This window comes from Colletes latitarsis, chromosome 4 (genome assembly GCF_051014445.1).
Source record: "Colletes latitarsis isolate SP2378_abdomen chromosome 4, iyColLati1, whole genome shotgun sequence".
NCBI lineage: Eukaryota > Metazoa > Arthropoda > Insecta > Hymenoptera > Colletidae > Colletes > Colletes latitarsis.
In genome coordinates, this window is record NC_135137.1 from 27,955,581 (window position 1) to 27,982,191 (window position 26,611).

Sequence of the window (26,611 nt, forward strand, 5' to 3'; positions counted from 1 at the left end):
GACGGATAATAGCGTAAACGCGTCGTTATCGACGTGTCTTTGTTCCGTTTCGTCCGTGTTCGCGTTACGTTTCGGTCATCCGGTGATCGAAAATCGTCGGTGAAGTGCCGGGTAAAATGATAGTGGCCAGCGTCGCGATCGCTCGATGGAGAAAAGCCTGCCCGGCCGAGCGAGATTCCCGCTGACTTTACAAAGAGAGAAACGTTGCGTGTGCAAGGTTATGGGCGTGCTGTTGCTGCTATCCGACGTGTACCAGTGATTCTCACTGACATGCGTGCAGTACCCGATGGAAAAAATTTCGTGACCGCGACTCGGTGCATAATCAGTTACCGCGACGCCGTTCCGACGTGAGCGCGGTCCGTCGTCCTCGTCGTCGTCGCTGTTGGTGAACACCGTGACACGCGAAACCATGACGCGAAAGTTGAGCAAGTTTCTGATACTTTTCGACAACACGAATCTGTTGTACTTTCCCGGTCACTTTCTGTCCGGACGTGTGCTAATCGAGTTGGACGATGAGGCTTAGTAAGTACGCAACAAGTAGCGCGAAATTTATGACACGAGATTCGTGATTCGCTCTGTGGCGCCAGGGTAAATCTTTGACCAACGAAATCTTTATCTAAGATTGTTTAGATTCGTTACGTTCGATAGGGGAACAATTTCTGCAAAAGGGAAAGTCGATCGGGCAATAGGAAACGGTGCCACGGTTTAGAATTTCGAAATTTTAGTATTTTTACTAGAGTTATGTGTAGGATTGTAATATGTGTTAGAATCCTATTTGTATTTTAAAAGTATTGAAATTTTCAAGTTCTAAGCCAATCGTGGCACCCTTTTAATTACAAATAGGATTGTAACTCTATTTTAAAAGTTTCGTTGAAGAAGTTATTACTATCTAATAAAATTGATTAGATTTATCAATTTATACGAATGGTTGCGCCTTCAGCGTGTAAGAGTCTATTAATATGACATGACAGCTGCTGTTTGTTACGAGTATGGATCTGCAAAAAGAAATTGTTTAAATACGTATCTACAACTATTTGTCTTCACTGTCACAGATATTGCGTTTGAAGAAACTACATATGTATGGGCTATTCGGCTACCTCTGGGAAAAATTTTAATGGGAGATTCTGGAGGCCAAAATAAGACAAAAAACAAGAATACTAATTTGTTGATTGAGGCTTCGTTAAAAAATTATTGAAACATTTCCGGTCACATAGTATATTTTCGGTAAAGAATTTTTTTCTCGAAAGAACGTAAGATTTTGGAGGTATGTGTATTCACCAAAAATGATTGTAATTGACCCCCGCAATCGATAATAATTTTTTCAACACGATTTGAAACTTTTCAATTTCAGCAGCTACCCTCTGTCGATTTTTCTTAAAAATTCGTTTGTGATTTTTAATAAATTTGTTTAACGTCCTACGGAAATTTTGTTTAGTACATTTTTGTAGGTATCCATGAGCTCTACTTCCATACTAAATTTCATTGAGATACGTTCACTATTGTAGAAGTTATGGGCGTTTAAAGATTGAACCATTTTTATGGGATTTTTCTCACTTCACGGTGTTAAGGTACAACTTTTTCAATATTATTAGAATTTCTAAATATTCTCCACTAAAATACGCGTTGTTTGCCTCCTGAAACATTAAAATCGTCCAATCCATTCAGAAGTTATGATATTTTAAACATTTGTATGAAATTTCGAGGAAGCATTTCTGGTCAGAAATTATATTTTCGGTAAAGAATTTTTTTCTCGAAGATGCGTGGGATATCGAGCGTATGTGTATTGACCAAAAATGATTATAATTGATCTCTACAATCAAAAATAATTTTTTCAAACGATTTGAAATTTTTTAATTTTGTCGAATTTGTCCACATACTCGAATTTTTTTCTCGGAAATGCATAGGATTTCAATGATATGTCTATCCACCACAAATGATTGTTATCGACTCCCGCAACCGAAAATAATTTTTCCGTGAATGATTTGAAATTTTTTAATTTAATTTTTTAATAACTTTTTAAAGAAGCCTCAATCACCAAATTGATATTCTTGATTTTCGTCTTATTTTGGCCTCTAGAATCTCCCATTAAAATTTTTCCCCGGGTGTGGCCGAACACTCTGTGTATAGAAATTTAATAATTAAACGTTAAATATCTTCCAAAAAGTTTAAATATAATCGACGACCTCAGAGGTGTGTCTCCTCTTTCTAAGTCAAAATTTGTAATAAATGTGAGTATTTGCAAACGTACTCCACCGTATTTCTATCCTTTGTATACAAGTTGATTCTGGCTTTTAAAGAAATAATCAAAATTTCAAAAATCAGCGATTGTCAATGAGGATTATTATATTATTTTTTTACGATGTCTACATTCTTATAATTGTTAATAAATAACTATTCTTGCTACAATAAGTTATAATTGCACGAATTTTACTCTAACATGACCTGTAGCAATCAAATGGCATCATAAAATCTGCGTTTTTTCATTTTTAACGAAATTCATTTTCTTTGCATAAACAAAACCCTCTTCCAGTTATTCAATCATCTTGAATTTTGCAGAAATTATGTTTTCACAAAATGGAACGAATTGGAAGGGTCGTACGAATAAAGTTTCGAAAAATCCACCCTAAAAGTTCACCCTAGTGTACACAGTGAATGGCAAAAGCATTGACACAAATCATTTGATAAAAATACGAAAAATAAAAAGAAGATAAATGGACTATAATATTTTTAATCAAGTAGTAGATAATTTGATCGTGAAACGCCTAAGCCATTCGCGGTTCAACCATTCTTAATATCTTGCACCAGCACATTTATATGCAATTCAGCTGTTTCTACTCATGTATTTTCTTATTATAATAATAAAAATCCAATTCACAGTAATATAAAGTTGCTGTCGTATTCGTACACTGGCATTTAATATAAATAAAAAATGTCACGTTTTTTAGTAATGTCATTTTTTATTTATTTCTATCAAACATTCAAGAATGCAATACTTTTATTTGCAAGTTTCATCTTCCATCGTTTAGAAATACTTCTGCAACTAACAGTAAACACCATCTCTTAGACGTGTTCGTACATAAAAGAATAGAAATTCATATTTTCATTAATAGAATTAATGAAATGGGAGCTCAACCCCTAAATATAATAATTTGTATCTTACTTGAAGTATTTCTTATATTTTTGTATATTAAGTGCATTCTATGGTTTTTTGAGAATTAAAATTTTCTATACATGCATAAACATCCGCAGTCTAATTAGAAAGTAGCTGATCTAGAAGGACTCTAAGGGGGTAGAGGAAGCTAATAAAAAAGTGTCGAAAAAAATTCAAGACTTCGAGGATTCGAAAATTCAACCCTTAAAAACTATAAATAGAAATAGAACTATTAAAGTTTTGATGATTGTACAACATTTGTCGATGTATGAAGAAAACATTTAAAGCAATTAAAACTCAAATAATAGATTTTTGTTGTCAACGATACTCCCCTCCATCACCTTTGTATTCGCTACTAGCTCTGCCCACAACTTTACAATAAGGTTGATGCGTGGTCTCGATCGAAGTGTTTCCATTGGTTTTGAACAGTTACATAATAACCGCTCCCGAGTTATGCGAACTACATGCTTGAGATCGCAGCTTGATAAAAAATGAAATCGCTAGAAATTTCCTATTTATTCACATTAACGTGTAAATTCTGGTTAAGAATATTTGTATACTTATATTTATCCATATTCCATTTTCACGATATGCAAATTACTCACTTTGATTACGGGAAAACAACCCCAGATTATAATGAGTCCACCCCCATATTTTACCGTAAGCTGAAGATTTGATTTTTAAGATTATTTAATTGAAAATTAAATTTGCTTTCATGGATGAAAACATTTTCAACGTTCGTAAACATACGTTACTGTAAATTGTAAAACATTTTCGTTTATTTGTTTCATTGGCGTATGGCTTCTTTTCGGAGACTATTCCATTATATTGAGTTTAGACAAAAGGAAACGACGAGGTAAAGCTGACTTTGTGTATCGCGTTTTAATATAGTGTGGTAATGTGATAATTTGAAGATTCATCAGTTATCATAGTGCTGGTAAATTATACTTTATCACAAAGACTATGGATGTACTTAAACGTTATGAAAAATAATTTTAAGGGAAGTGCTGAAGAAATAAGTATTTTAGATATTTTTCATTTTTATCAAGATAACGATCCTAAAAATAAATCAAGGATAGTATAATAATGGTGTAATCATTAGATTTAAATCCAATTAAAATGGTGTCAAATACACTTCATGATAAAATATGTAAACACTTTATTATAAACAGAAGTAATCTGCAATATAGATTGAAGGAGGAATAGAAACAATGTCAAAATAATTCGCATAAGTCATAAACAAAATAGTCTGCAACAAAAATATTAACTGTAATAAAATATAGATTTGTACGACATGCCCCAATAATTTTGTGATGTAAAAATTCAGTTCTTTTCTTCCATAATTTTATAACGAATTTCATCTTTATTTTATGTCTTAATTAATTTAAGATTTAAACTATCTATTTCTTAATAAACAAAATATTACAGTCTTTTTATTGCCCTTTCATTTTATGTATTGTTATCAAAATTTGCGACTCACTGTAGTTCTACAGTACTATCTGTAAAAACAATGGTACAATAACGTGGGAAACAAGTAAGTTAGCATGAGAAACTGTACAAGTTGCGTAGAGAAAGGTTCCCTCACTATTAACCTTTTCACTGTTGAATTAATTAGTGATAGAAAAAACCTTTGCATTTTAATTCAATTAGAAATATATGTAAAAATTGAATAAAAAAGTAAGCAATCAATTTTCTTGCAAAAGCTGAAAACATTATACACTTATGGTTTCTTTTAACTCGAGCATCTAGAAGTATAGGAATTTATTGGCGACGTATATTCTATAAAAAATTTTAATTCGTATTTACTTCTTGTGAAATGTTTAATTCTATAATTGAAATTTTATTTTTCTTTTAATAAACAACGAATTATTTATCTTTCACTTATTATTTTTGTATTTAAGTTAAAAAGTTGAGGATTCTTCGTTGTAAAATTTGAAATTATTAGTGGAATTAACGCATTTATACGAATTAAAACACGATTATAAAACGAATGATAAAGAGTTACATAATTATTATTGAACATCAAAAGTATTAATAGCAAACATTGATCATGTATAGCTTTTAAGTATTTATCATATTATCATATTATTATTATATATTTATATCATATTTTACGTTTATGACACACGACTATAAAAATGTCTCTACTATTGTTTAATAGAAGGCTCTGAAAAGTATATTTTCGCTCTGGAAAAATTAATTAGTCATGGAATAGTAAGCATAATAATAGTAATAAAATACGTTAACGTCTTTAAGCTTTTTCCGCTTTTTGTAATTATATAAATTACGTCATTAACACACTTCTGAATGTTACTGCAAGGTAATAATTTCTAGCGTGTATAATCATTACCACTTTTTAGAAAGCAGAATGAATTGAATACACAAATTTATATTACGCGAATATCAGAAATTCGTCCATTGCCATTTAATGCAAACTATTGTCTCTTTATTTTCTTTAATTTATTTCATTTTATTTAAAGAAAATTTTATTTTCTCATGTTTTTATAGCCACGATACATATTTGAAGTTGCATTCGATATACTGCAATGAAATAGTTAAAATTTAAAATGCTCTCGATGTCCAGTACCTAACCACTTACCGCGTAGCGCGCCATATTTGGCAAATACTAGTTTCTTCTTGTATTATTTTTCAACCTTCGCGATTCTCATGCTATAACACATGTTACAACAAGTGTGTACATTAAAATAAAAATAAAAATAATTATTTTTCGTTTTCTTTAAATTAATTATAAATGTTATCATAATAATACATATTTAGAAACAAGTATTTTTTAAATTTGTAGAAAGTATGGATAACGTAAACATTGACATTTTGATGTTCAAGTCAGATGAATTTTTATGTACGACACAAAAATTATATTGGATTTATATTGGAAAGTGTATTCAGTTTCTTTATTTACAACGATTAAATTTTTTGATACAAATTAGTAGCTTTTTCTACGCATTTGTTGATCGCATCTATTCTATTTATGTCTCTAATTTAAAAATATATATCAAAAACATTGTGAAGTTTCAATTTAATGTTGCACAAAAATCATATAATATCTATAGATTCTAAAAACAATTGGCAAATCGAACGAAACGAAATTAGTCCTTCCTTTTTACTTTCTAATGTTCATTTTACGAAAATAAAGTTTAAATGAAACGAGAAAAATAGCGATTATCGTCATGAAATGAATAATCTAGCTGTCGTTTGTAATTCACTAATAATGTACGCTTTAAATTGACGTGCCTCGTATAACTGAATTTCTCGCGAATTATATAATATTAAAGCAACCCATACGTTGACGGGATGTTTCTTTCATGATACGTTTCATGTGTCGCAGCGTTTCAGGATTGCATTTTCATGTAATCGGCGAAGGAGTGGTCCGCGTACGTAGTCAGCGCGCAGAGAGGGTCTACGACAAGGAAAACTACATAGATTTTCGCATGAGATTACTGGGGGAACCAGGTAATGAAAAGAAATTGCATTGCAGTACATTTAACGTGGTCGTCCAGAGAAAACTGCTAGAATACGCATACGTCTCTCTTATACCACAACCATAAATCTGCAATTCGTAAATTTTTAAATTCGAAGTTCTGGTGTTGTTGAACTTGGACAATAATCATCTTTGTTATTTAACATATACAGTTTTACATAGAGTTGAAAAGAAAATAAAAATACATCTTTACTACGAAAGGTGAAAAGTCGTACATTCGTGGTTCTGATATAAGGGGGATGATATACCTGTTGAGGAACGATTTTTTTTTATCGAGAAGGGTTCTTATATTAGTTATTATTCTAGTAGATTCGTTTTAAGATTCATCTTATTAAATGGTACAAGGATATCATTAAAAGTCAGCTCTTCTCATAATATTTGATTAAGATATGGTATAAAAAATGGTATCATCGATTGTGTTCATTTTATTCCAGTTTTGAATTATTGTTATCCACATAATAGGGGTGGTCAAGCATGTTAAAAAAGTATCTGAAACGATATATGAAAATCATACAGATTTTTCTGGTCGCTTTATTTGATTTTTCTCTTTTTCTGTCCCTACCAATTGAGATTGATAATAAAACATATAAAAAACTACGAGCAATATATTTTCGACAGTTATGGAATAGCTTAAAAAAAGTGGTCTCCGAGAAAAATAAATAAATAACTTCAGAATAGTTTTCTTACTAAACAGAATTCTGTATTCAATGACCAAATTGAATCGTAAACTACCGCCAATATTTTCAATATCAGAATTAAAAGAAACAATCGACGATCTGGATAACAAAGCTAAACAGAATTTAATCACATTAATACTGTTTCCATGTACCGATTCAATGATCACGAAGGCAGAAATCATCAAAGAGAATGTAATCACTGAACATTGTTAACAAGTCAATTAAATATTTAACAGATTTTACAAAATATTTGTTAGTGAATTAATCGAATGAATCAACAACTTTATTAATTACAAATTGCACCATTGTACGCAGAAGTACAATTTACTTCTAGCAAAATTTTTATTTCGAACATTTTGTTCGATACTTTGTATGACTTTCAAACATAAAAGACACAAGGATCATTTAATATGTTTGTAAATATCGAATGTTAATGTCTTTAGGGACGAATTATTTTACTCGAAATAAACAGCAATTCTGACTGATATTGATTCATGACGTCTGCCAATTCTGTGACGATGCTGCTCTGTTTTATTATTAGAAAATTTAATTACGAATTTACTCACGTACGCGTGTCTGCTAGTATCCTTGAAGAGGTTAAACCAGAGGTGGGGGCAGCTTTTAGCATTGAAAGGCAGCATAGCATTTCACGAATTATAATATCATTAGTTTAGTTTTATAGCATTCATCAGAATAGTTCTGACAATTAATGTGTGCACAGTACAGATACATGTTACTATTTTCCATACTTGTTTATTTTCTCTGTATTTGTATATTTTTCGTTTAATCTTCATTAGTTTGTGCTAGATAATTATGTAGTTATACTTCCGAAGAATGTAATATAATTTTGTTGTATATATATTTATTTTTATTATAACGACATATACATAATAAATAAAATATATTTTTGCACTTCAAAATAATAAAAGAAGAAAGTAACTTGGCAGAGATTCGAACCCACTACCAAAAAGCTTCCAACCCAAAATGTATTTTGCAAAATAAATTTAAGTAATTCCTTTGTGACATGCGTACCAAACTTTAAATCAAAATATCTCGAAAACGAAGGCCCACTGTGAAGAAACCTATTAGGGTTTTTTGATACTAGGTATGCAGGATGTTCGGCCACCCTTGGGGAAAATTTTGAATGGGAGATTCTAGAAGCCAAAATAAGACGAAAATCAAGAATAGCAATTTGTTGATTGAGGCTTCGTTAAAAAGCTATTAATGTTTAAAGTTCCGTCTGTAGAACGGCAATCTGCGTACACGCGATAGTGGTTCTCATTCAGCATAAGAAACTCTACTTACTGACGTAGCGACAACCTCACAGTTTTCTGAGTGAGAACCACTATCACGCGTACGCAGCTGTTCGCAGATTGCCGTTCTACAGACGGAACTTTAAACCTTAATAACTTTTTAACGAAGCCTCAATCAACAAATTGGTATTCTTCATTTTCGTCTTATTTTGGCCTCTAGAATCTCCTATTAAAATTTTTCCCAGGTCCCAACACCCTGTGTACTATAACTTGCACCTGGTAAGGTCCCCTTGTTAGTACATACTTCGTCAGCATCGTACAAATATTTTTTCTCTCACATTCGTCCCGCCGCACCTGCGACTCGCGCGGCGCATAATAATGTCAAAACTGTTCTTCCTCGTTCTCTGTTCCTCGGCCGACGACACCGCCACCCAGGAGAAGGACCGTCGCTGCTGTCGCCGGGGATCCATAGCTTTCCATTCAAATTAGGCCTGCCCCTGGGCCTGCCGTCTACTTTCTTGGGCAAACACGGCTGGGTGCAATATTATTGCAAGGCTGCTCTCCGTGAACCCGGCGGACTGACGCACAAGAATCAGCAGGTCTTCATCGTGATGAACCCCATCGATCTGAATTTAGAGCCGCCGATCCTGGCGGTAAGTTCACTTGCATTATGGATGATATCGCGTTTCATATTTATACGTACCTTTATTACGAAGCGATGGAGTTTCGATAAAGATAGTTCGGAAAAGTTTCTATGTTCCGGCATAGCAGTCCCGCCGCTAATAATGGCTACGCATATTTATGGTACCAACTTGTCTTTCAAGAAACCGGATTTTATTTCTTTAACGGGCACTCATTTTCTCGCTATTATTATCGCTTGTTTTTCTTTTTTTAACGAAAAAGCGTCGAGTCTTGCCTAGTTCGCGTTTGATTTATCGATCATTAATATACAGGGTGTTCGGCCACCTCTGAGAAAAATTTTAATGGGAGATTCTAGAGGCCAAAATAAGACGAGAATCAAGAATATCAATTTGTTGATCGAGGCTTCGTTGAAAAGTTATTAACAAAATTATGTTAAAAAATTTGTCCAATCTACACGAATTTTTTTCTCGAAAGTGCGTAGGATTTCGGTGGTATATATATTAAACAAAAATGATTATAATTGATCCTTGCAGCCTAAAATAATTTTTCTAGAACAATTCGAAATTTTTTTTTTCACCGAAAAATTTCAGCACCACCCCCTTGTCGATTTTTCTTAAAAATTCGTTTATGATTTTTAATGAATTTGTTTGACGCTGTACGGAAATGTTGCCTAATACTTTTTTGTAGGTACCCATGAGCTCTACCTTTAAAAAAAATTTCAATGAGGCACACTCACTATTGTAGGAGTTATGCTCGTTTGAAGATAGGACCATGTTTATGGGGGTTTTCTCATTTTACGGAGTTAAGGAATAACTTTTCGAATATTCTTGGAGTTTCTACATATTCTGCACCAAAATACGCGTTGTTTGCCTTTTGAAACATTAAAATCGTCCAATCCGTTCAGAAGTTATGACGTTTTAAAGATGCGCATGAAATTTCGAGGAAACATTTCTCGCCACACATTATATTTTCAGTAAAGAATTTTTTTCTCGAAAGTGGATAGGATTTCGGAGATATGTCTATTCACCAAAAATGATTATAATTAACCCTTTCAAAAGAAAATAATTTTTTTAGAACAATTTGAAAAATTTCTTTTCGCCGAAAAATTTCAGTCCCTACCCGAATTTTTTTCTCAAAAGTGGGTAGGAATTCGGGGGTATGTATATTCACCAAAAATGATTCTAATCGACCCCCGCAACTAAATATAATTTTTTTAAAGCAATTTGAAATTTTTTAATTTCGACGAAAAATTTGTCCACTTACTGAATATTTTTCTCAAAAGTGGATAGGATTTCGGGGATATGTTTGTTTACCAAAAATGCGTGTAATTGACCCCTGAAACTAAAAATAATTTTTCCAGGACAATTTAAAAATTTTTGTTTTCATCGAAAAATGTAGGCACCTTCCCCTTATCGATTTTTCTTGACAATTTATTTTTCATTGTTAATAAACATCGCCATGTGTAATGTAGTAATACAATTTCTTAATAAAAAATAAAATATATAAAATTCCTATGGTATATTCGTCAACTGTTTAGCATCAATGTTACTGCTGGATGCCTACAGTTGTTACTTCTTTGTTTGTGTAAAATAAAATCCGTAACACTTACCGAAGAGTAATCGGGGTAAAAATATGTCAGTTATTCGTACAGTCCAGATAATCGGAACTCTGCTGTATATACAAACAAACTGGAACTTCTAATGTTTAATTCTGCTGTTTTTGTGTCTTGTAGTGTAGCACCGTCACTTCATATCCAAAGTGATTAAGTCTGTTTGCACATTAGCAATTTTTACACAACGCTGTGCAATATATTTTTCTTCTGTAGCGTATTTACAAATTGCAAAACACTTCGCTTTAGGATCAGTTCTGTGACATTTTAAGGAAGTCGCATCTGTTTACGTAGGTAAGGCGTGGACCGTGGGCGATGTGTTCCCGTTTGGAAGACAGAAGAGATACATTCGCATAATACGATAACGTGTAATATAAGATAATTGTTACGTAGGCACGTGACATTCAGCACCGATCGCGACCGCATTGTTGATTCAACTGTACAGTCACATTCATTGCACACGCCTTGCGTTGCATAATCGGCATGTTTCTAACTGATATCCGATGTATTGATCTCTCGTGCAGCATAGAAATAAATGAAACTCGAAGTGGCACGGAATACAAAAAAAAATATATCGTATACGAGAATTTCATTAAAGTTCTATCGTAAGTACAGTAGAGCCTCCATTATGCGAATGTTATTCAAAGGCTTCGTTATCACGAGGTTCTATTATCTAAACGCAGCATCGTGTCCTTGTCCAATATCCTTCTCCTTATTAACGCATTCATTGTCAGACAAAATCCATCAAATTTTCTACGCTGTGAATCTTTTGTTCCCAGAGGAAGAAAACTAATTAACCTCATCTTTACTTTTGGAACCTCGTTGGAATTCATGGGTTCTGTCCAGATTTATTTTCCATAACGTCTCATCTTGAGAATTTTTTTTAGCTCCTTAGTGAACAATTTTATAACGGTCAAAATTGCTTTTAATGTTGTAACAAACTATGAGGATAACATTGCAATTTTGTCTGTAACAATGAAATTTTTGAACGATTTCAACTTGCAAGCTAGGCAATTAAAAAATTTCGAAACTTCTGGTGTATAAGTAGTGCAAGTCGCTAGTAAGACAAAATTATTTTTCTCACACTGATATTTAGAGTTAAAGCGATAAAATATATTAATGGCAGAATAGTTTATGAGTGAACAAATAACATGTAATGCAAACCCTGTTAACTAGGAAGAATGCAATACAATCTGACAATCTTCTATCATCGTTACAAGAGACGAGAACATTTTTGGTTACTAACGAAATGACTTCAGTCGACACAATTAGGCGGCACAGATTATAACTTCGTTTCCTAACATGATATTCACTGTAAGAGGGTGAAATCAACCCCCAAAGTGTTTACACTATTTAAATACTTAAACAGAACCTTGTAATGGTACTTTGATAGGACAAAACTTGAGATGATCAAATTATTCAACTTTTTATGTTCTGTCGATCTATTGCAAAAAAAAAAATATTCTTCATCGTGCAGCGTTTCTAATTTTGATACGGTAAACAGTGGAAACGATTATTACACACAAAAAAGTTGTCATTTTAAACGGTGTAATGAAATGTGAGATAAAATAGTTTCAACGTAAATGATTTTACGTAGAAATAATCCTAATACTTGTGGAATTGTAAATAACGCTATTGCCATTGGGGGTGCTGTAAAATAACAGTTGTATCGTTTAATAATCATATATTTCGATTGTTCGTTTGTTTGAACAAATACAGTAAAACTACATTTATTGCAACAGAATTTTCATAAATGCATTTATTATCTGAACTATCGTCGAATGTTACTTCAGTTATGTCAACATCTTCTACATTCACATTCTACATTCTTCTTCTTCTTCTGAAACATTTAAGCTTTGTTGTTGTAACGTAAAATAGTGAAGGTTGTGATAAGAAATTAATTCCTAGATATATCGACGTCCTTCATTCTTGAAATATAGTTACTAATGGTTGAAAGCACTGCCGGATGCAAATAAAGTTAATTCATAGTGTTTAAAAAATACGAAGGATCTTGCATTCGTAAAGTCAGTAATTCGTCGTTAATTATCAAACACAATAATTACTATTTTCATTCTTCAAATGAATAAAGAATTTATTTACCAAGCTTCATCCAATTACTGTCCTTACTAGATACTTTCACGTCCATAAGAATTGAAATATTAAAAACTGAGGTATGAGCTAAACGTATGATTAAATTCACTTATCTGAACGTTTACTTGAATGAAAAGTGTCGAATAGTGGGGATAATTAGTGGACTCCTATTATGTGAATGTAACAATATTCACATAAAGGGAGTTCCACTGTAGGATCAGAAGATTCTCATTAACAACACACACTTATTACACGACCGCTTATTAATTAGCTTCGTTGTTGACAGTCGTTTTGTACATTGAGTATCTACAATTTTTATAATATTCCTTCGCTAGTCGCGTAAAATTAATGGGGTAGTTCATGTGTACGTTGCAAAATTTAACCATCTTTATTCATTTTTTTTAACTAAATGTTACATCTAACGCTATAATTTATTTTTGCAGTTTACTTAACTATCCTTTGGGAATACAAAATAAATTTTTCAATAATTTTTATTGAACTATATTGGAGTAAATCAAAAAAATCAAAAAGATTTTTATTCAGTAGGTTTCTTACTATCGCCCACAGCAAACTAATTAATTTATCTTGAAAATTGGGAAAATGGCGAAAGCTTAAATTAAAAATTGCAAAATTTTGTCATTTTTTCTGCAAACTTTTTAATAAAAGTATATGATATACTCATTAGAAAAATATAATTTTGGTACAGGCAAGAGCTAGTATGTGGAACAACGTGTAAAAATTTCAGAGCAATCGAACGTATAGTTTTTGAGATTTTATCCAAGCCAGTTAAGAAAGTAACATTTCGAGAGAAACGCATTTAAAGTCTGCAAGATCATACTAATCAATCCCAGCTCCATACAGAATTCCTTCCAAAATGTTGGCACCCAAATGGCACAAACGCTAGAATTTCGACTTTTAAAAACAGCAAATATCTCTTGACTCTGTCTAAACCTTTCGAAACAGTAATATCTGGGCTGTACAATGTCCTAATTAATAATTACGATAATTACCACGAGGGCTATACAAAAAATGTTCTACAATCCACAATACTTGGCATTTATCTCTCAAAATTTAACAGTCAAATGTGTCCTTGAACCAAATTTGACATACGATGGATCCATCGATAGAGCATCAGAAAAAAACATTCTGTGCCAAAATATACTTTCAAAAAATGAAATAAAAAAAAATTGATTTTTTTTTTAGATCTCACATGAGACTACCCCCTTAATTTGGCGTTCAAAATTTAACAGTACATTCTTAAATATATACATATATGTACTTTTAAAAAGTGAAATAAAAGAAAAATTTATTTTTTTTGAAGTCTCACATGAGACTACCCCCTCAATTTAATATTATTTTTATTAATAATTACCCCCTTATTTAATAAAAATATTAAAATCCACGCGGTGCAAGTATTTTGAAATAAATTATTTAACAGCAACCGGCAAGGCAAGAAATCGAGCAACGAGTCGGTGTCTCCTGCGTCTCCGGAGGGCCTGTATTCTGCAGGGTGAGTCTCGATCGTGGCGGATACGTACCCGGAGAAACTATTGGCATTTCAGCGACCGTCAGCAATCGAAGCAAGGTACGTATCGCGTTTCGATTCCACGGTTAACCAAAAGAATGTCTACCGTTGAAATGGGGTCGGTATAATACGATACTGTTGCACATTTTTCAAAATGCGAACGCGTTCTTTCGATTCAAATTGAAAGGAAAAGAAATCGGATCGAAGTATTCTTTTAACACTTTGATTGCCACATCATCCATATATGGGTGGCAGAACTTTTAACAGTGAAACTGAAACAATTAATTCTCAAGTTGAAATGTTAAAGAAAATAAATTTGTATAGTTTTGATAAATTTTAGTGAGGCTACGACAAGTTTTAAGTTGTGTAGTTTACAATTGTCTAAAATCAAAGTTTTTGTCTCGTAAATAATTTTACGGTTTTAGAATGGCAGTCAACTTGATAAGTTTGCTTGTGACGAGTTTCATTTCTGGAGTCATTCTTGACATCCTTGATCTCAAGTTTCGTTAGATTTGAATTAGATGAATTTATCGAATTGGAAGAAAAAAATAATAAATAAGTTCAATACTGATATTGAACAAATTTATAATTTTGCTCCGATTTAATGAACCGTACGTTTCGATAATCGACGATGTCATCAATTTTTATTGAAGCAAAGAAATGACAGGAATGCAATTGGACACTGAGTGCTGGTTACAAAAGTCAACGACACGAAATACAGCAAATCTTGGGTAACTGCCAGAAACACAGGATTGAAGTTTTGCTGTTATAAAAACTTGATTAATTTTCAGTCAAAGACACAAACCGAATTACGGTAAAAAAGGTTAGCGAAAGAAAGATAAATAAGAATAACGCAATGTGAAACTTATTTATTTTTTATTTATGGGACCTTTACTAATATATTTGTGAGGTTTTTCTAATTAAAACAACACCAAACAAGGTATAACTTGCATCATATTTGCGTATTTAATCGTATTTAACACGATCTTATACTCTGTTAGAAGTGGGTTAAAAACAAATTATATTGTATTTGATTTTACTTATTTCTCTGATTAAAACAAGACCAAATACGATATAACTTGAATCATATTTGCGTATTTAATCGTATTTAACGCGATCTTATACTTTATTAAGAGTAGATTAAAAACAAATTGTATCATATTTGGTCTTATTTTAATCAGAAAACTCTCACAAATACATTGGTAAAAGTTTCATTTAAAAAAAAAACCAAAAATAAAAAAGTTTCATTTTTGCATTATGTACCAGGTATATTGTCTCATGAATATTCGTGCCCAGATCAGGTTTCTTGCTGTGTCAAGGGGAGTCTCCTCTTAGTAGTAGGGATGACTACCGTTCACTTATCCAATCGAAAATGACTGGCAGTTATCCAAGCATTGCAGTATAACATATGGCAACGGAACTTAAAGGGGACAGAAACAAATTCTAAATGATTGATGTTTGGACTGTTAGAATTCTTTGAACTGTCATGATGGCCGTTACCAATTGGCGAATTATACTTTGAGTTGCAGAGTTCAATTTAGACAAATTCGATCTGTAGAAACCAAATGACTGTACCGCACAGCTTCGAGTTAACTTCTTTTTCTTTTTGTATTATACGAGGTGAATAAAGCTTCCACTTAACACTTCGACTGTCACGTCACCCACATATGGGTGACAGGATTTACCATTATGGTACTAGAAAAATTAATTCTCAAGTTAAGGCGTTCAGGGAAATGAATTTGGATAGAATTTGTGAATTTTAACAAGGTTAGTAGTGAAACAAATTTTAGATTATGTAGCTTACAATGGTCTAAAATCAATATTTTACTTTTTCAGAATATTATACGGTTTTGATCTGGCAATGAACGTGTTAAGTCTGACTAAATTTTCGTTAGAGATAAATACGAGTATAAAAAGAAATGAAGTTTCGGATAAAATTTTAAATTAGAAGCAATAAAAGAGTCATTAAACGCCGTGAGAATATAGAATTATTAAATAAATTTCAACAAAACTACTACAATTTGCTAATAACCAGTAAACAACTCAATATATGTATAGCCCGTGCTAGAATGAACCCAAAATTCATACTCTTTATATTTCTCTAGGCCTCAAAAATAGAAAGATAAACACGAAGAATTCATAATCAACCTTCAAAGTCATTTTTCTTTTATTGTAATATTTGTTATAGCCAAATTCATGCTTGTTTTTTCATTTTCAATAAACAAATGTCAATCATGGACACCATGGAACGACCTTTTTAAAAGCAAAAAATTAAAAAATGTTAGTCAATCGCTATAAATAAACCATATAAATTACCATATAAAACGCAAAAGGTATTTCTGTGTAAAAATTAAAAAAAGAAAGGAATTCACGGAGACTTTAATAATTATTAGCCTTCAATTGCAGTGTAGCTAATATTCTTGCACCGCGCGTAGGTGACGTGAAAGACTGACGCGTGACTATATGTACGGGATTGAAATGATTCAACAGGTGACGATGAAATCGACTAAAGCATCCTTGACCGAAACAATTCAGTACCTGTGCCGTGGTAAAGTGCTCGCGAGCGAGACACGAGAGTTAGCAAGTGTTTCCAGAGGGAAAATCCGTCCTGGCGAAGGCGAGGAGTGGTTAAACGAGCAAATGTACGTTCCACCGTTGCCGCCTACCAATCTGCGAGGGTGCCACCTCATCAACGTTCTTTATCACGTTTACGTGAGTAAAAGTGGTATTTAAAGCGTTTATTGTAATAATTAGGACCGCGTGTAGCATGACTAATGGCGTCACTCTCTCCTTGCCTTCCATCGCGATATACTTAACGCTGTTCCAACAAAACGCAAAGTTTCTTTATTATCTCTTAATTACGAGAATAGCATCTGTTAATATTTACATTCGAGAAAGCACGCGGAAAGACGAGCTACCAAGCGTAATTCTCACTAACTTTCAAACGATTCAAACGAAACAATTATTCTTCAATTGACGGTGGTGATTTACCCACTTATTTGGTATTCGTTGCATTTCCATCGATCGTATAGTTTTAGGTCATAAGTGAATAAATAATTTTTATGTACATCAAGATTCTCGATCCCTCTGATACGTTATCAGGACCCTTCGTCTAAATATGTTCTTCATAAATACTCGAAGAAACGCGTGTTAGAAGATTATTTTCAATTTCAATATTCAGGAAGAATAGTGTAAACATTAGAGATCGTTGCTATTTCGTTGAATAAATCAAAAAATTGAGAAGACTAGTAGTTTGTAGATGCTAAGATATTATTGTTTAATGGAAACACGACTATGGAATCATGCCTGTTTTGTGCTGTTTAATTTTTATATAATTTAATATTTTATTTTTTTGGTGGTTTACCTCGGAATGGCGATAATTTTTCAAACTTTTTTGTTTGATACAGTAGTTCTGAAACTACTGTGCGAACATTTTTCTCGGAACAAAAGAGTAAATTATAAAGTAGAATATAAAAAGAATTCGTAATATTGTATTTTTATTAAAAATACCCGGTAAAAGGTTTTTTATAGTCATTACAAAAGAAACATTCATAACTTCGTTTCCAAGAAGCAGCATCATACATCTAGATTTGTCCTATTTTTCGTATGATTTGTTAACATAATTTCATACTTATGATATATTCATCGCTTTTCGTTTGCAATAAAATAATTTGAAAAATACTGATCTTACTGTTCTATTTCGCCCTTACGAATGATTTTAATTATTTTTATCATATATCAAATGAAAAGCAATAATTGTGTCATGTTTCCAAGTATATAATAATAATCAACATAATCAGAAAAAATCATGAAAATACGAATTATTGTACTTCGTTTTACGTGAATTTCACAATAGTGAAACAAGTTTTCCATGGACAAAAAATAAGAATATCGATTCTTTTCTAAGGAAGATGAATTACAAACTCATGTTTATCAATTAATTGGATTATATATACGGTAACGAACGTTGTACAACTATTTTACAATCTGGAATAATATATCTTTGAACCTATTAAATCGCTATATTTATTAAAAAATTTTGTTTCTTTCAATAAAGTTCAACAATTTCATGTGTTTTACAGATACAAATATTATTTGTATAAGAATAGTTACAATAACATTTTTAACTATTCGAGGGAAACCTAATTATACAAAAAACAATTAAGAATACGATCTAAAAAGAAACAATTGCACAGAATCTATCTGACATAAAACCCAAAGGAAAGAAATAAAAATGAAAATAAAAAGAGGCACAAGATCGTTCGAATTTAATCAGGATTATCCACAAATTCTTAAAAATGGCTCAACGTAGTAAATTATTAATTAGTGATTTAAAATTGTTCTTTTCCTCTCACATAAAATTAAGATCATAATGTTTTGTATTAATTCCCTGTATAACATTAAATGTTATTCTAAATAGCCTCTAAGTATTGTAAATAGAAACTAAATCTTGTGGTTGGAAGTGTTTATTGTCTTTTATATTACAGAATTAAACAAAATTATATCTGTATCTTATTTTATTACAGTTTGTAATAAGTCCAAAGAGCTTGGATAAAGAGATCAAGCTGCAAATACCAATTGTCCTAGCCACATATCCTTTGAGACAGGAGGGTGCTCCAGCAGGAACCGCGCCATCGAAAAGAGGAGCACATTATCCGTCAACGTTGCCAATATTTCGGCCGTGGTTAGATGATAAAGCTTTCGAAATACAAGAGTGAAAGTTTAATTAACTTTCACCGACATCCTCGATACGCAGACATAAATTTCTCAATGAGAATCGTTTCGAAGTTACGTGCAATAACCGTACGAAAATTTAAAAAAAAAGAACTCTGAGCCTTCGAAAGTATTAATACGCTTATAACAATGCTTGTTTTGCAGTGAAAATCAACTAAACGAACTGACGTGTTTATATTTCTCAAACTGAAATCCAACTAAACAAACTGACGTATTTATATTGTACTTATACGAAGACAAAACGACAATTACAGATTATATTATTCGTTTAAATTAACATTCCATTTTTTATATTTCTTTTCATTTATACTGCGATTTAAAAAAAATATACTTTCGCTATTGAACACTGGAAATGTAGGAATTTTTATTTAGAAAAAAAAACATGCATTTTTTAGTGATTAAAAATTAAGTATTTTATCCAAAACTCGTTGATATTTTGTAAATGTTATAATTATGAACTAATAAATATTACCGTTTAGTAGAGTAAACATAAATGTACGTAGAAGAAATTCGATTGTATATCGAAAAAAAATTCAACTCTGTTGACGAACTTCTTCTATTGTACATTTAACAGTTGGAATTAATGCTATTATTAAGAAAACACTTTTACAACGCCAACAAATGTATAAAGACATCTTTTTATTGTATAAATTAATTGAACATGTTATGTTGATACGATTGCCATATTTATGTACAGTAAATATGACTCATTTGAAAGAGAGTAAAACATTTTATATAAATATATAAGATAGCTATTATGACAATAAAAGATTAAAACGCGTTAATAAATTAAGCGTTGCTATTCTCAAGTTCCCATTTCTCCTTTTAATTTTTCCAAAACATTCTCTACCGTGGTGCCAGACACTAGTACAACTTTCTGTCTGCTTTTGGATCCCTACAAAAGATTCTTGATAAAAAATAGAAAAGGAAATTAGATTCGATTTTAAAACAATGACATTAAACTAACTCTATCTAACGATACGTCGGACTTTCTCATCCCTAATACGGAAGCTAAATACTTTACGAGTTCCGTATTTGCTTCACCTTCAACCGGAGGTGCGGAAATTGCAACGCCCACTGCATCGTCAGAAATATCTACGCAAAATTCATTTTCATGTACAGGGATCTGAACTGTTAATTTTCTAATTTAATTCGGTAAATTATATTGCGAAATTACCAGTTATATTGTTATGTTTTGCTCCGGGCTTTGCTTGTATTTTTATAGTAACATTACCATTTTTATCTAGGCCTACCGGCCCTTTAAGTTCCTGCCAAAATTCATCTACTTGTAAAGAAAATATTAACGTACGTAACGTACGATATAAATTTAAGTATTGTTTGTTTTTCGCATTATTGTATGAAATAAATGTTCAATGATAGTTATACGTGTTATTTACAAAACATCGACGTAATTATTACTTTTGCACCCAAAAGCTATATTCGATTCGAAAAAGAATTGGTCGTTTCGAAAAGTATCTAGTGAGTTGCAAATATAATGTTGCCATTCGTGTATTCGCAAGCGACATCTAGTAGTATTAAAAATAAGTTAAAGGTATATCAGAGAAAATGTCATGTTATTTTCTTAATAGGTGATCAAATCTCGATCACGCTTAAAATTTTAATCCCCACACTTGTGACCGGTAAGTTACGTTTTGAATTATCACTCACCTCTTTTGCTGCTACTTTCTGAGCTTTTCCAGCTTTTTTCGATCCCTGTTTCGACATTCCTCGACTATTTGTTAAATGTTGCAAAACTTTTTTGCGTAAGCATATAGTTCCACAATACCACGTCATTTATCATCTATAAATCACTTGCACCATATTTATGGTTTAATGCCTTTAAATGAAAAGTATTCGGATGATAATTTAACCTCAACCATTCGAGCTAGCCGATATGTCTGCGCACGTGTAGCAGTACTACCAACAAAATTATAGTGAAATATTTGTGCCCGCGCAATATTGAATCGATCAATTAATAATATATTATAAATATGATAGTTTGTAATTTATTTGATTGGTTATAAGTAAATTACAATAAGAAATATTATTACAAATAACTTTGTAGTTTATATAATAATTATGATAAAATTTAGATCGACATGCCCAAGAAATTCGTTGGTGAAAACAGCAAAGCTGTCGCTGCCAGAGCGAGAAAGGCAGCGGCGAAAGAAGCGGAAAGTACAAGAAAAGCTTTGGAAGCTGAAGAAAAGGCCTGGCAAGATGACGATAAACAAGTACTGAAGAAAAAGCAAAAGCAGGTGTGAATTGATATTTAACGTTTATAAACTTCTCTTTGATTAGGTCAACTATTATTTTAATTTTATCAATTTCATTGCAATTTACAGGAGGAACTCGAGAAGAAACGACAACAGCAATTAGAAAAGAAAGCAGAAGTAAAAGCTATGCTAGAAAAGGAAATGGCAACTATAAAAGTAGGTGGTAAGCAGCCTGCGGCAAAAATTACAAGAGCAGAAATTGTGGTGGCAACGGAGAAGCGAAATCTGGTGGCACTGAATAAAAAAGATGAAGAGAAACCGATAGAAGAAAATTTGAATAGATTAACGATTGAAGGCGAAACGGCACATGGTATAGATGAAGCTTTATCTGTTTTAAGGTAAGGCATACTAACATGTAGTAACTTTGATAATGTAATTAAATTATCTTACATCGAGAAAAGAATTTATTCTAAGTATAAATCATTTAATGCTTGTGATGTTTTTTTTTTTAGTACAAAGGAACCTGAAATCGATCGTCATCCAGAGAAGCGTATGAAAGCTGCGTATGCCAGTTTCGAGGAAAGGATGATGCCTATCATTAAGGAACAAAATCCGACACTAAGGTTAAGTCAGTTAAAACAAATATTGAAAAAGGAATGGATGAAATCTACAGAAAACCCACTCAATCAAAAATTACTCTTGAACCGTTGATATTAAAAACTGGACAGAATGGAAACACAAACAACAACTTATTAAATGGTTGACAGGAGTACGTGAAACAAGACTTATACATATAATCATGGAGAATTCAATTATCTGTACACAGTTTTATTGTAAACGAATAAGTTATACTCTACTAAAATACATAAAATAACATTGTATAAATCATCTTTGGTATAACTTATACGCTACTACATAGCCTCTACATTGTATTTTACAACTTGATTTACAAACAAACCTTCACGAAAGTTTGCGTAAATTTAAACAAACATCTTAACAATTGTGTACATGTTTTGGCACAGTTATCATGCAGACTTATACAATTTCTTTACAAATATAAACGTCCTCCTATTAGTTACTTTTTCGCTACACAGCATTGGATAAAAAGTTCGTAAAAAAATTAATTATAAAAAGTCGGGTTACGTCATTACAATTGTATAAAACAGTATCTATACAAATGAATTTTCACCAATAGAATCTAGGTTATGTACAATAGATTCTAACCTTTATGTCAATGCATTAATTTCGCAGCAGCAAATTAAGCAGAAGGCACCATATTTTTTTTCTCTAAAATGTACACTGAGTCGAATACCCGTACGAAGAACTTGATTGAAATATAATCTTATTATGTAATAACGTACATATGTTCCGCACAGCGTCCTTTCAACGAACGTACGTATGTAGCTTTTTCGCCGCTACCATTTTTTGTTTTTCCACAAGTCTATAAAACAGTGTATCATGTGATTCACTTGCTCTGGGCAATCAGTCATAGGCGTATGGCCGGCAGCTGGGATCGCTTCCAGGAAAGCTTTCAACATGGTCTGAAATGTTAAATATAACGGCAATGATTAATACTAAAAGTAAAATGAAAATTATTGTAGAACTATCTAAATACGTTCTAAGAAATTTTACATTTCAAAATATGTACCTTCTACAATTACAAATAACTTCGAAAACATGTTTTATTAATTACGAAAAACAGTTGGAGTATAGAAGTTTATGCCATAACATTTACTTTTGTGGTTTTGAGTAATTATCTAAACTGATTTTTGTGAAAGTTTACACACAGATAGAGCATTGAGAAATATTAAACACGTATTTTCTATATCAGCTGATATTCATGTTCAAGGGATGAACACTACCTATAAAATTGTGTATAAAAGTTGAACATCTAAAAATCTAACAGGAATAATAGAAAGTGTTGAATGTAACAAAAAATTTGATTTTTAACAAGCAATGATAAGATCTGAATATAAATTTCACCATGTCAAAGGTGGTGCCACTGTAGCCAATCAGATACTTAGAAAAAAAAGGAAATTTTTAGTGAGATCATGTAATTGTCCAAAGATCAAACCTTTTCATATTAATATTGAATACTTCAATGTTTTTTTATCTCCATTGCTTTTTGAGGCGTTTAACTAAACAAATATAACACCCACAAATTTTAGAGTATGTAGTTTTTATCTCATAAACATGAAAAACATTTACTAAAAAAAGAAACATGTTTAATATATTTAAATGCTCTATTTGTTTGCTAAGTTTCGTCAAAATAAGAGATTATTAAATGCGTGATATTATTTGTAAGATTTAATATATTTCGGAATAAGCACGTTCGAATGATTTTATAATTAAAAAATATCCAAAATACTGAATATATGTATGTATTAAGTGCACAAAAAAAGTAACGAGTAATGTGACATATTCTATTTTATTGTGATCAAATTACCGACATTTACTTGTATTTTATATTCATTCGTGCTGTCGGCTATTAAATACTCTTGTAACTTGTATTTGATGCATTGTCAAAAGTCGCGTAAACATTAATGAACCAAGGTAATCGAGAATACATGTGTTTTCAATTGCTTTGGTCTTTTTATCCGTATACGGATAAATACCAAATGCACTATTCTGTAATCAGTACGTGATTAACAAAACAATACTTGTATACAATTTTACTGATCAATAAAAAATACGTCATATTTCCAGGTCACGTTTATATTGGGTATTAATACGATGTTAGTTTTCCAAATTTTGTTTAAAGAAATTAATTAAAACTAATAAAAGTTTTCTAATAAACTTTTAACAAATTTAAATACTGTAATAATTGTTTAAAAATTTATAATCTTCATTTTGTAAGAAATTATCAAATATATATAGAAAACAAATTTATTAATTTCTTGTAAAGTTTTATTAACTTCTATCTTCAAAAATATATTCAGTGCATTCTAAAAGCTCTTTAAATTTTAATACAAAAAATAAATGAATAAATAAATTTATAAAATACAATTTCTCTACAAATTACGAAAATGTAAAAAATTACATTGTTTATATTGTTATATTATTTACAAGGTTTATACATTTATAAAAAATTCAAATTATTGTAAAGTTATTTATTTATTTGAATTACAGAAAACAAACGTCACGTTAATCCCATATTCACACGACTACAACAGACATATAACTGTCCCGATATAAAGTTATTAGCAGTTGACGTATTTGTTATTCGTTAGAAAAATTGAAGTGAACCGAATACTGAATAAAGCATGCTGTTCTTGCTCGGCTATTGAATATAAAATGCTAATATATTCTGCATTTACGGATCAGGCAATTGCAAGATACTCGTGTACTCTGTTTTTGATGTTGAATTTGAATAAAAGTTTAGTTACACAGCAACCAAATACATCATACGAATATTTGTTATTCTTTTAACTACTGCATTCGAGTATACTTGTTGGATAAAATATTTTAGATACTCAAGTTAAAGAAACCTTCTTTATTTAATTTTCACGTATATTTATATGTATGATTATTAAAAAATAAATTCTAACATCAATTCAACACAGAAGCCCTTTGCTACCATTGATTAATTCAGCAATAAAAAGGTCAAGCGCTTGTCGACAAACAGAACACAAATTAGTGAAGTAGTTATCATTCGAATATTTTTTCTGGACTTTTTAAAATACGTTTTGTTCATTCCTAATATACTATATTCACGGACAAACAGATAGCACGCGGGAGTCATCATTAATTTTCCAATGTTAAACCGGGAATTCTGTAAATGTAATGAATAGTACGTAAATAACGCACGGTAAAAATATATGAACTGACCTTAGACTGACTCCCCTCTTCTTTCGAACTTCTCTGAACTCAATGTATAATACAAACGAGTAGAAGGTAGAGACAAAATGATAGCACACTTAGAAAACGCATATAAAAAAAAATTTTAATAGAGGATTCTGGGAAAAATTTTAATAGAGGATTCTAGAGGCCAAAATAAGACGAAAATCAAGAATACCAATTTGTTGATGGAGGCTTCGTTAAAAAGTTAATAACAATTAAATTCAAAAATTTCAAATCGTTCTGGAAAAATTATTTTCGGTTGCAGGGGTCAATTACAATCATTTTTGGTGAATAGAAATACCCCCGAAATCCTACACACTTCCTAGAAAAAAATTTGAGTGAGTGTTGAAAGTTTTGGGTGAAAAAAAAGACTTTCGAATCGTCTTGGAAAAATTATTTTTAGTTGCAAGAGTCAATTGCAAGCATTTTTGGTCAACAGACATACCCCCGAAATCCTACTCAGTTTCGAGAAAAAAATTCCTTACTATAAATATAATTTCTGGCCAGAAATGTCTGCCCGAATTTTCATGCGAATCTTTAAAACGTCATAACTTCTGAACGGATTGGACGATTTTAATGTTTAAAAAAGCAAACTACGCGTATTTTAATGTAGAATATGTAGAAATTCTAAAAATATTCGAAAAGTTGGTCCTTGTCCCCGCAAAATAAGAAAAACCCCATAAAAATGGTCCAATTTTCAAACAGCCATAACTCCTACAATTATGAATATATTTCAATGAAACTTTTTTCTGAAGTAGAGCTCATGGGTACCTACAAAAAAGTATTAGATAACTTTTTTGTGGGGCTTCAAACAAAATTACTAAAAATCAAAAACGAATTTTTAAGAAAAATCGACCCAGGGGGTAGGTGCCTAAATTTTTCGGCGAAAATGAAAAGTTTCAAATCATTCTGGAAAAATTATTTTTAGTTGCAGGGGTTAATTACAATCATTTCTGGAGAATAGACATACCCCCGAAATCTTGCGCATTTTCGAGAAAAAAATTCAGTACGGTCAGAACTTCAAACGTTAATAACTGTTTAACGAAGCCTTCATCAACAAATTGGTATTCTTGATTTTTGTTTTATTTTGGAGTCTAGAATCCCCCATTAAAATTTTTCCCAGGGGTGGCCGAGCACTCTGTATGTATAAAATTATGCACTCAAAATGTGCCTTTTTGTGGTCTTTCTTGGTTACATTATTAACTCTTGTTCTCTCAACGGATAATAAACCGGCGATTTGACGCGATGTTTTTGTGCGTACAAACTAATTACTGTCTCACGCAATCGCACATTTGTATAACAAGCCGTATTGCTTCAAGATAGACGTAAGACTGGCATTATTCAAAATGCCTAGCATTTGTCAAACACCTACGT

The 26,611-nt window shown here is 31.6% G+C and overlaps 4 protein-coding genes across 5 annotated transcripts in view; 2 read left to right on the forward strand and 2 right to left on the reverse strand.

The window, feature by feature from the left end:
• Vdup1 (arrestin family protein Vdup1) lies at positions 1-19,882 on the forward strand. The gene is made up of 6 exons (XM_076763869.1): positions 1-522; positions 6,498-6,622; positions 9,016-9,233; positions 14,361-14,507; positions 16,938-17,159; positions 18,974-19,882. Exons 1-6 carry the CDS (start codon positions 410-412, stop codon positions 19,163-19,165), a joined length of 1,017 nt encoding a protein of 338 aa, XP_076619984.1. The 5' UTR covers positions 1-409; the 3' UTR covers positions 19,166-19,882.
• LOC143341158 (UPF0235 protein C15orf40 homolog) lies at positions 19,837-21,097 on the reverse strand. Its single transcript, XM_076763880.1, has 4 exons — positions 20,850-21,097; positions 20,359-20,449; positions 20,149-20,276; positions 19,837-20,076 (listed from the first exon to the last, which is right to left on the reverse strand). The coding sequence occupies exons 1-4, from the start codon at positions 20,973-20,975 to the stop codon at positions 19,987-19,989; spliced, it is 435 nt and encodes a 144-aa protein (XP_076619995.1). The 5' UTR covers positions 20,976-21,097; the 3' UTR covers positions 19,837-19,986.
• LOC143341155 (coiled-coil domain-containing protein 124) lies at positions 20,712-24,795 on the forward strand. Its single transcript, XM_076763875.1, has 4 exons — positions 20,712-20,821; positions 21,275-21,439; positions 21,527-21,795; positions 21,910-24,795. The coding sequence occupies exons 2-4, from the start codon at positions 21,281-21,283 to the stop codon at positions 22,106-22,108; spliced, it is 627 nt and encodes a 208-aa protein (XP_076619990.1). The 5' UTR covers positions 20,712-20,821; positions 21,275-21,280; the 3' UTR covers positions 22,109-24,795.
• The window catches only part of LOC143341144 (uncharacterized), a 23,683-nt gene continuing 19,873 nt past the window's right edge, over positions 22,802-26,611 (reverse strand). For both annotated transcript variants that reach the window (XM_076763857.1, XM_076763858.1), the window contains exon 4: positions 22,802-22,938. In XM_076763857.1, the coding sequence (XP_076619972.1) occupies positions 22,813-22,938 (126 nt within the window). In that variant the 3' untranslated portion in view covers positions 22,802-22,812. The remainder of the gene's footprint in view (positions 22,939-26,611) is intronic.